General features: G+C 36.6%; 2 protein-coding genes across 2 annotated transcripts; both read left to right on the top strand.

Annotated features, from left to right (window-relative positions):
* The first annotated feature begins 4,017 nt into the window (after positions 1 to 4,017).
* On the top strand, positions 4,018 to 5,991 carry LOC133312113 (uncharacterized). Its single transcript, XM_061513265.1, has one exon. It carries the CDS (start codon positions 4,018 to 4,020, stop codon positions 5,989 to 5,991), a length of 1,974 nt encoding a protein of 657 aa, XP_061369249.1.
* A 1,408-nt stretch (positions 5,992 to 7,399) lies between these two features.
* Positions 7,400 to 10,403, top strand: LOC133312134 (uncharacterized; the record flags this gene model as incomplete). The annotated part of the gene is made up of 3 exons (XM_061513293.1): positions 7,400 to 8,059; positions 8,240 to 8,470; positions 10,252 to 10,403. Coding segments are annotated over exons 1-3 (1,043 nt in total), but the record flags the coding sequence as incomplete, so codon positions are not given.
* Positions 10,404 to 11,031: the final 628 nt, after the last annotated feature.

The following is an 11,031-nucleotide window of genomic DNA, read 5'->3' as shown; positions in this document are numbered from 1 at the left end:
GTACATTTCTATATTTCAATTATTCTTTTTTTGGTAATCTATATTTAAATTATTCTTAATTCGTTTCTTAAAAATGAAGTTTACCAAAAATAGTGATATGATATTGGTGTAATTTTTTTTAATATTTAAATTAATGATAAATGAATTTGAACAAACGAAAATTCTAAAATATAAAATTATTAAAGAATTTAAAAGATTTTCATATTATTATTTTTCTATATTTAATTTCTTCCTGATTGGATTTCTGAACTTTCTTATCAAATAGATAATATATAAAATAAGGATACCAAAAAGAAGAAGAAGATAATATATATTAGAGGAAAATATCCTGCATTTAATGTATACATAATGATAGGATTAGAATAATTAGTATGCATTGTAGGATTAGAATCAGTTGTTAGCATAATTAATATGTTAATATTTTGCATTGAATACTAATTAATCGTCAAATTAATTATACGATAGTATCAATTTAATTATAGGATAGTTGGCTAGGCAACAGTTAAAGGCACTTATTGTGAATAATCAATATTATCCTTTTGAGACCAGATTTTATCCATATATAATAAACATGATATTAACCATCTATTTTGCAAAAAAGAAAGATATAGAACTCAAACGAGAAATCCTCTCAAAATGGGTTTTTGTGTCAGCCAACGTTTTCTCATAGGATTCTTTTGCATTGCTTTGGTCTTGGCTTCAGGTAAGAAAAATATGTTAACTTTGTTTCTTAAGTTGTATTTCCAATATGCAGTTAAGTTATTCAAAGATTTTTACCGGAAAAAAAAAATTTATTCAAAGATGAAATGATATTGCTCTCTCGGTTTGTCTTCTTATTCCAATTTTTCTACATACAACTGGGGTTTGTTTTTTCGTTTAGTGTTCTAAGTCTATTTATTAAAAAAAAAAAAAAAAACCTTTGGCTGTCTGGTGAGTGAAACTCAGTAACGTATTTTTGACAAAATTTTCACTGTCATTTTTACTAAATAATTTCAAGATTTTGCCAAGATCAAAAATAATTTCTTTACCCAATGAGTGCAGTGGTTGAAACTTGAAAGTGATGTTTGAACCTCCCAAGGTCGAGCAAAGTTAGTGTGCTCCGGACCGACAAAAGTTTGGTGGGACTGAAGGTGAGAGAAAAAGTTGAAGAGAGAGGAGAGAGAAGGAAGAAAAAAATAAATTTGGTCCAGGTGTCAATTTTTTAGTGGAAGGACTATGGTAGTCCTGACCATATTAAAAATTTCTCACAAGGTCAAAAGTTGGATCTTTAGATAAGCATCTTTGACGAAACCTTATATTTTTTTAGTGGAAGGACTATGGTGTTCTGACCATATTAAAAATTTCTCCCAAGGTCAAAAGTTGGATCTTTAGATAAGCATCTTTGACGAAACCTTTTTTATATATATATTAAAGAATTCATTAAATTAATGGTAGATGATGATATAATTTTTCATCGATACGAAAACAGATTAATTTTCGTTTTGGAAGAAGTGATTTTAGTTACCGGAATTTTGGATCTTCGTCGCCAGGAAGAGAGAAAGGGTGTGAGAAAAAATGAGGAGGAAATGGTTTATTTTATTTGGCAAATATGGACCGATAGATTAGACCGTAATCGAACGGTAATCAAAGGGGTATGCTAAGGTAGGCAAAATGGAGTAGGCAGAATAACATATCCCATATATATATATGGGGAAAACATTTCTGCAGCCATTTTATATAAGCTTCTCTATAGCTACCCTTTTTTCACAAAGTACGACCGGTCGTACATTAAAATTGTATTTTCTCTCTCCGCCACATCAGCCGACAATGTATGAGGAAAGAGAAAAAAAAAAGTACAGCTTTATTGTTATCACCTTATCTAAAGTGGCTGTAGAAATACTTTTCTATATATATATATAGGTAAAATCATTTTTGCAGCTGCTTTACGTACAACAACGACAAGTGTATGATTATGATTCCCCACATTTAATGTTTTTATCCTTTGTATGGTTATGATTTCTCGCATTTAATGCTTTCAAATATATATATGGAAAGTATTTGATTACTGCACGTACAGCAGTGGCAGAAATGTAAACCTCATCTGAGAGCCATTAAATCAAAAAAGATCAACGACTCTGATTTGTAAGCATGTGACACCATTGATCTTTTTTTATCTAATGACTCTCAGATGAGGTGTCAAATTTATATATATATATATATATATATATATAGGGCAAGATCTTTTGATACCGAGAGCTATTAGATTAAAAAAATCCACGATATATTGTAATTTCACAAAAGAAAAGCATTAACCATTTCCAAAATTTTGTTCTAAGTGCAGGACCAGAAGTAGGTGTTCAGGATGATCGATACGCCTGTGCATGGCCATGCGTATCTCCAGATTACTGTAGCAATAAGTGCAATAATCTAGGCTATAAGGGGGGCATCTGTTTTGATGATTCAGCTTGCTGTTGTATTAAGAAATGAGTTACATTGTACCCTTATAATACATGAAACTAAATAAAACATGTATTTGAAGCTATATATTAAGGGTTTTTTTGGTAATAAACTTGGGTTGATTACATAATGTTTTGCAACATGAGATCAAATAGTTCTCCATATTTTCTTTATTTTTGAATATAAAAGTTTATATAGAAAGAATTAACTTAATGATGAAAGTAATTATATGTAATAAGCAATGATGTGTGTGATAGATGTTGATTAAGCAGAATCAAAATTATAATCAATTTGAGGCTTGTTTGTTGTGTAAGAGTGTGAATCAAGTCGTCTCCTAAATATTTAATCAATATGCTATACCTTAAGTGTTAAGTAGAAGAGCAATATGACGTACAAACAAACAAAAAATAATGCGTTTGTACACAAAAATAAAAAAAAATTAATGCAAACAAAACATTAATATTGTATTTCTGTAAGCTAAAATTGGACGACTGTTTTTAACTATTTTTTATTTCCTGATTGTAACACTACACTTGAGTATAAGCAAAAATGAATTAATTTATTTTCAACAGGAACTTAATTACACTTTTAGATTATACAAAAAAAAAAAAAAATTACACTTTTAGAATCAATTGCAACATAGACACCAGCATGCATTAGCATGGGGATTATCAATGACTTTTGAAAGAATATATAGTTTCTTGAAATCATTTTAAAGATTCACACATTAATATATTCTTTGTACCCATTTAATTGGAAACATTTTTATGGTCAAGGACCACTCAATAACATTGGTGCTCCCTCTCACAAACTAATTTTTTCTTTCCCTTTTTATTGTTGTTATTTTTTCTCTTTTTCAATTTTAACCTAAGGAGACGTTTGGTTCAGGTTTTTCATTTAGTTCCCCGTCCATCTTTTATTGGCATTCCATGATGCCTTTGTTTGATAGAAGGAATAAAAAAATTTAGTCATGCTTCTCTTTTCCCATCCTTTTGGAAGCATATACAAAAAGAAAAGCAAATCACTGTTAAACATTACCACTTTGAATGTAGTATTCGTAGAAAACTAGCTAAACCGTAAAAAGGTGAACGAAGAGCGTTACCATATTACCCTCTTCTAAAAGTACACATCTCTGCAAACTAACCCTCGACTACGCTTCTTCTGAACCACTTAAATTGCGTTGGACTGATTGTTACGGGCCCAACTGAAGAAGATTCAAATGGCCCAAGTTCAAATACCATCTCTGCCATACGACCCAGTAGAAGGAAGGACACACCAACCTGGATGAAGGATTATACCTGTTAAGGAAGATCAGAACAAGAAGAATCTAGAAGGAGTTAACTAGTTAAGCGATTGACCAATAATATAGTGACAGACAGGATAGACGGTTAGTTGTAGAAATGATACGTGTAATATGGAAATGATACGTGTAAACAGTTGAGTATAAGTAGTTATTCATGTATCTGAGAACAACATCTGATAAATAAAAACTTGAGTTTCCTTTTCTATTCTACTTTTCTATCCCTTATTCCCTTTCCTCTTCGATACGGTTGTATCATCTGGCGCTTTCATTGAGTCACCATGAAGATTCAGGAGGTTGCTGAGGATTTGCGTTCGGAATTTCAATTGGAAATCAAAGCTACACGATCTGATCTTACTCAAAAACTTGATCAACTTACAGAATCAGTTCTGAGTTTGGATGCTCGATTACGTGAATTCATGTCCAAAACCCATACCTCCACCCCAACCAGTTCAAAGAATCACGGTTCCAGTTTCGATCCAACTGCTACTCATTTTCGTTCACCAGAAACACCGGAGCAGAGAGTGTTGAAATCCATCAAGGTCGAAATTCCTTCATTTGTAGGATCTGACCCTAATAATTGGATCTTCAAAGCTCAAATGTTTTTCCAGATGCACAATGTGCCGCCATGCATGAAGGTTCAACTTGCAGGTATAAAGATGGAAGGTCAGGCATCACCATGGTTTCAATGGATGTTTACCACTGGGTTGATTTCTCAATGGGAGGACTTTGCTTGTGCCTTGCGTCAAAGGTTTGGAGCTTCAGCTTTTGTTGACCTTAAAGGAACTTTGTCCAAACTCTCCCAATCAGGTACTGTGATGGAATATACCAGAGATTTTGAATCCTTACTGAATCAGGTTCAAGGATTCAGTGATGATGTTTTGATGAGTTTTTTTATTTCTGGCCTTCAACCTGATCTTAGAGGAGCAATTCAACTTCAATGGCCTAAGTCTCTTCATCATGCTATGCAGTTAGCATATGCATTGGATACTCACCATGATCAATTACGTTCGTCAATTTTTTCCAATCAGAAAAGAAATTCTTTCTCTTCTACCAGCAATAATACAACTTTTCCCAAAACAAATCCTAATTCCACTTTTCGTGCACCAACCACATTCAACAGCATACCCAAACCACTATCCTTTCAGCCTTCCACATTGCCTATCAAAAAGCTTCCACCCGAAGAGATCCTCAGGAAACGTGAACTTGGCATATGTTTCACTTGTGATGAAAAGTGGCACTCCAAACACAGATGCCAATCCAAAATGTTTCTCTTAATTGGAGAGATGGATGATGATCAGCAAGATACTGAAGAAGAAATCCTTTGGTCACCTGAATCTAAGGATGCTACTCCAACAGCTAGCATACAGCCAAATCCAGATGCTACTATGTTTTCATTAGCAAGTTCCTTTAATCATAGAGCTTTAATTTTGACTGCATTGCTTGGCAACCACAATGTTGATGTACTGGTGGATTCTGGCAGTTCTCACAATTTTATCAATCGTGAGTTAGCTACCACACTTGGTATTCCTATGAGTCACTCCAAGGGAAAGAAGGTTTTCATGGGAAATGGGGAATTTTTATTCTGTGACAAGAAGTGCAACATGATTCAACTAACAATCCAGAATCATCCTTTCGTGATTGATTTTTGGGTGCTGGACTTACAGGACTTGAATGCCATTTTAGGCATGACTTGGCTTGAAAGTTTAGGCGGAGTAACTTATGATTATATGCATCAATCAATGGAGTTTATTAAAGATGGTCAGCTAGTCAAATTACAAGGTGTCCTTGAACAACCTCACAATGCTGATTGTGTGGAAAAGGCTTCCTGTTACTTACTGACAGCAGTTAATTCAATTGAGCAGGATGGACAGATGTTGCCTGAATTAGAAGCTATCAAACATACACTCAATCTTGCTTTATGGAGCGTGTTGCAGGAATGCAAGGCTGTTTTCCAGACACCTCAGATTTTACCTCCTTTTCGAGGGATGGAGCATTCAATACACTTACTGGATGGGGCCAAACCAGTTAATGTGAAGCCTTATAGGTTCCCTCATCATCAAAAGGCAGAATTGGAGAGACAAGTTTCTGATCTCCTATCTGCAGGGTTCATACAGCCGAGTAAGAGTCCTTATTCATCCCCTGTGCTCTTAGTAAAGAAACAAGATGGCACATGGCGCATGTGCATTGATTATAGGGCTTTGAATGCCTTGACAGTTCCGGATAGGTTCCCTATACCCACAATTGATGAATGATTAGATGAATTGTTGGGTGCATCAGTGTTTAGCAAATTGGACCTTAGGGCTGGTTACCATCAAATTCGCATGTTTCCCCAAGATGTTTTCAAAACTGCTTTTAGGACTCATGAAGGACACTATGAGTTCCTTGTGATGCCTTTTGGACTCACAAATGCTCCTGCCACTTTTCAATCAGCCATGAACCAAATTTTCAGACCATATTTGAGGAAGTTTATCATTGTATTTTTTGATGATATACTAGTATATAGTCCTTCCTTGTCTGATCATGTACAACATTTAAGACTTGCCCTTATCAGCATCAGTTTTTTGTCGAACTGAGCAAATGTGCCTTTGGAGTTATGGAAATTTCTTATTTGGGACATATTGTATGTGTTGAGGGAGTGAAGGCAGATCCTAAGAAAGTAGCTGCTATGATGGATTGGCCAACACCTCATTCCATTAAACAGCTTCGTGCCTTTTTGGGTTTGACAAGCTACTATAGAAAATTTGTTAATCACTATGCTGCCATTGCATCACCACTCACTGATATCTTGAAGTCTGACAAACTAGTTTGGACATCTGCTGGAAATGAAGCTTTTTGCAAATTGAAGCTGGCTATGAGTTCAACCCCAATTTTAGCTTTACCCGATTTTTCTTCTACATTCATTGTTGAAACTGATGCATCTTGTATAGGCATAGGGGCTGTTCTACTTCAAAACAGTAAACCAATTTCATATTTTAGCAAGAAGCTTGGGGTCATACTATCCAAGGCCTCCACCTATGTTAGAGAGCTCTATGCCATCACAAAGGTAGTGAAGAAATGGAGACATTACTTGCTTGGAGCCCATTTTATTGTACGTACAGATCACCAAAGCATCAGAGAATTGCTCTCCCAAACCATACAGACACCAGAACAACACAGGTATATCCATAAGCTCCTTGGCTATTCATTTACCATTGAATATAAACCAGGATCTGCAAATATAGTAGCTGATGCACTGTCAAGGCAGTTTGATAACACTGAGGCTGGTTCATTGTTGCCTTTATTCTCTGAACCACATTTTGGAATCCTTGACACCATTAAATCTAAAAATATTTCGGATCCTGAGCTAGCAAATTTGCACCAACAATTAGCTACTGGTGCTGTGCTTGATCCTTTATTCACAGCTAAAGATGGCATTTTATACCATAAGGGCCGTTTTTTTTGGGATCCAATTCCAAATTGAAGACAGATTTGATTGAGGAAGCTCATTCGACTCCTTTGGGTGGACATGCTGGTTCTCTCCGAACATTCCTTCGATTGTCTGCTTCTTTTCATTGGCAACATATGAGAAGATATGTCACTAAATTTTTTCAACAATGCATTATTTGCCAACAAATTAAAACCACTACAGCAACACCTTTGGGGCTACTTCAGCCTCTACCCATGCCCGAAGCCATTTTTGAAGATCTCTCATTGGATTTCATTACTGGCTTACCTCAATCTAATGGTTTTTCTGTGGTATTAGTGGTGGTGGACCATTTATCAAAATATGCTTATTTCATTGGATTGAGTCATTGCTACACAGCTGCCACAGTAGCTAAAATATTTTGTGAGCACATAGTGAAACTTCATGGCTTTCCTCGTTCTTTGGTTTCTGATAGAGACCCAATCTTCATGAGCAAGTTTTGGCAAAAGTTATTTTCCTTGAGTGGTACTAAGCTTAAAACCAGCTCCAGCTATCATCCACACACGGATGGACAAACGGAGGTGACCAACCGTTACTTGGAACAATACTTAAGAGCTTTTTGTGCTGAGCAACATAAGAAATGGTCTTCATTCTTATGTTGGGTTGAACTCCATTACAATTCATCAGTTCACTCTTCCATTGGCATGTCTCCATTTCAAGCTGTATATGGGAGGGTCCCTCCTTCAATACCTCACTACCCTCGTGGATTAGTTCCAATTGAAGCCTTAGACACACTCCTCTGTCAAAGGAATGACATTCTATCCAGTCTTAAAGCAAATTTGTTGAGGACTCAGAATAGGATGAAGAATCAAGCAGACAGGCATTGTAGGGACTTACTCCTTGCAGAAGATGATTTGGTGTTAGTCAGATTACAGCCTTACCACCAACTCTCAGTTGCTAACCGCTCTCACTAGAAGCTTGCTAAGAGATTCTATGGTCCTTTCACCATCAAGAAAGTCATCAGTCCTGTTGCATACCAGTTAGACTTACCTGCCACTTCTAAGATTCATCCTACATTTCATATTTCTTGTTTGAAGCCATTTTGGGGAACACCAGGAGTACACTTCTCTCCTCTGCCACCTCACACGTTTGACAATAAACCAGTTCAGAAACCTCTTGCAATATTGGCATCTCGTTCTTCTTTAATTCGTGGCATGCCTCAGATGCAATACTTAGTTCAATGGACTGACACTATTCCTGAAGATGCAACCTGGGAATTAGGTACTGATTTACAAGCTGCATACCCAGCATTAGACCTTGAGGACAAGGTCTCTCTCACGGAGGGAGTAGTTGTTACGGGCCCAACTGAAGAAGATTCGAATGGCCCAAGTTCGAATACCATCTCTGCCATACGGCCCAGTAGAAGGAAGGACACACCAGCCTGGATGAAGGATTATACCTGTTAAGGAAGATCATAACAAGAAGAATCTGGAAGGAGTTAACTAGTTAAGCAGTTGACCAATAATATAGTGACAGATAGGATAGACGGTTAGTTGTAGAAATGATACGTGTAATATGGAAATGATACGTGTAAACAGTTGAGTATAAGTAGTTATTCATGTATCTGATAACAGCATCTGATAAATAAAAACTTGAGTTTCCTTTTCGATTCTACTTTTCTATCCCTTATTCCCTTTCCTCTTCGATACGGTTGTATCACTGATACAACGCCTTTTGGTAAATCTTATATGACCATATTTAGTTAATACAACTGATATTGAGTCAAAGCTATTTACAAGACTTATACATGTGGTAGTGTAATATAAAAGCCAATGTTATGCAGGGAATGCAGCTGTGCTTGGAGGTTTGTACAAAGCTTGCGAAGATTATGAGGTCATGTTTGAAATAAGCTGCTTCAGATTGACAGGAATAGGATGAAAGTTCTAAGTTTACACTAGTCACAAGACGTGCTATGTAATTTCTTTTTCTTTTTCTTCAACATTGAAATAGAATTTTGTGTTGGAGGAGGCGCGTAGGGAGATATGTTGTGCATGGCCTGGCAATTTTGTGCCAATGACCTTGTGAAATATAGTTTGAAAGTTATTTTATGGCTACAAGTTTGCAATACGCATGCCACTTGATACACAACTGACGCAGTTTACTGCCATGTTTTATATCAGCAAACATGAATATGGTATCACCTTGCTTCTGAAATATGCTTAACCTCCGGATGTGTTTTATGCATTCTTCACATTCAAAAATTAAATTAAGGGTTATTTTCGGTATTTCAACACATTTACCCATCATTATTTCATCTTCAACCAAACAAAGACTCACAAAATTTAACCCAATTTTTATGGTAAAAATTTGGCCAACCAAACAACTTTTTTTTTAACTTTCCTATCAAACCCACTTTCCTACCATATTATTGGTAATTGCATTTACATGGTAAAAAAAATATCTCTTCTACCAAACACCCCTAAAGGACCATCTAAAAAATGGTGGTCCCGAAGCATAATAAATGCTCTCTACTTAATGGGCTCATCATCCTTGAATAATGGGCCTTATCTAATACCAAATAAACCCTCTATAAATGGAGGGTTAAGTCTTAAAGGTAAGTCACTTTGAAAATCCTAACCCATATTATTTTCGTTGTGTGGGCACATACACCCCCTTTAACTTCTACTCTCGTTTGTGCATAGTGATATGCCACCACCTGCGGTTATCTCCTCCAAAGACATTGCTAGTCCACAAATCCAACAGCAACCTTGATCACTAGGATAAAAAATTGGCGTCATCCGTGAGGATGATAAACTTCGATTCTCACACTATAATGGTGAATAAGGGTGTTAACTGGCCGAGCCTAGCCAGACTTTGGTCTTGAAAGGCTAAGCATGTGTTTAAATATGTCAAACTGGCCTAGCTTGTAACCTATTATGAATATAATTATCGGCCTATGACTTGACTTATTTACAAAAAATAAAAGCCTGACTTAGCCTTAAAAAAAATAAGACAACAAAGATTTATCCAAACAAAATATGCAATCAACAGCACTAATAATTCCACAAAGATTCACAAATTCAATGTATATTCAAATGTCATAATATAGAACAAATCATTCAAGAAATGCTTGGAGATGGCAGAAATCAAAAGGGAAAACGATGGTCAAATGCTTGGAGATGGCTTCGACGAAGAGAATGACGGAGAACGATTGCTTGATGGCTTGAGTGGGTTGGGCGCGACGATGGGAGTGAAAAGTAGGTTAGTATAAAAAAAAAAGAGTTAGTAGGCCAGTATGACGAGTTTTAAGGCTGAGCTTTTGAATTGGAGCCTGAGGCCTTTTTATTAAATAAGTTTTTATACAAGTCTAAGTCTAGATCCAACAACCAAAACACACAGATCAGACCAGGCCTACATGAGCGCCCTTTTAACATCCCTAATGGTGAATACATGCAATGCAGCAAACCTCTGCCTCAACAGCAGCAACATGTCTAACCACAATAAGATTCACAACAATAATGGGGGGGTGCAACAACAACAGCACCTACAAAACCCTAATATGACGTGGGTGAACTATGTTGGCCATGACACTAAAGACTTTGTCTCTGTTTTCATCCCATCTGCTCCCCTAAGCCCCTGTGCAACCAACCATGAAGTTGACCCCTTGCGAGCCATAATGACCCTACTAATTTGAGGCCTAAAAGATATTGAGCATCAGATGGAAGAATTCCTGGGCGAGAATATACCTCCACCTCCACTTAATAACCAGGGTGACAACCTCTTAGGCGACCACTAGGCCAGCAACCTCTAAGCCAACTACTATCACGTCGGCAACAACCAGGGACAACCTCCCTCCCACAAGTCCGCCGCTAGGGGCAGGCCAACCATC

Source organism: Gastrolobium bilobum, unplaced genomic scaffold (assembly GCF_033153095.1).
Source record: "Gastrolobium bilobum isolate Gb01-03AN ecotype WA unplaced genomic scaffold, APGP_CSIRO_Gbil_v1 utg11508, whole genome shotgun sequence".
Lineage (NCBI taxonomy): Eukaryota > Viridiplantae > Streptophyta > Magnoliopsida > Fabales > Fabaceae > Gastrolobium > Gastrolobium bilobum.
This window is presented reverse-complemented; position numbering and strand designations above follow the sequence as displayed.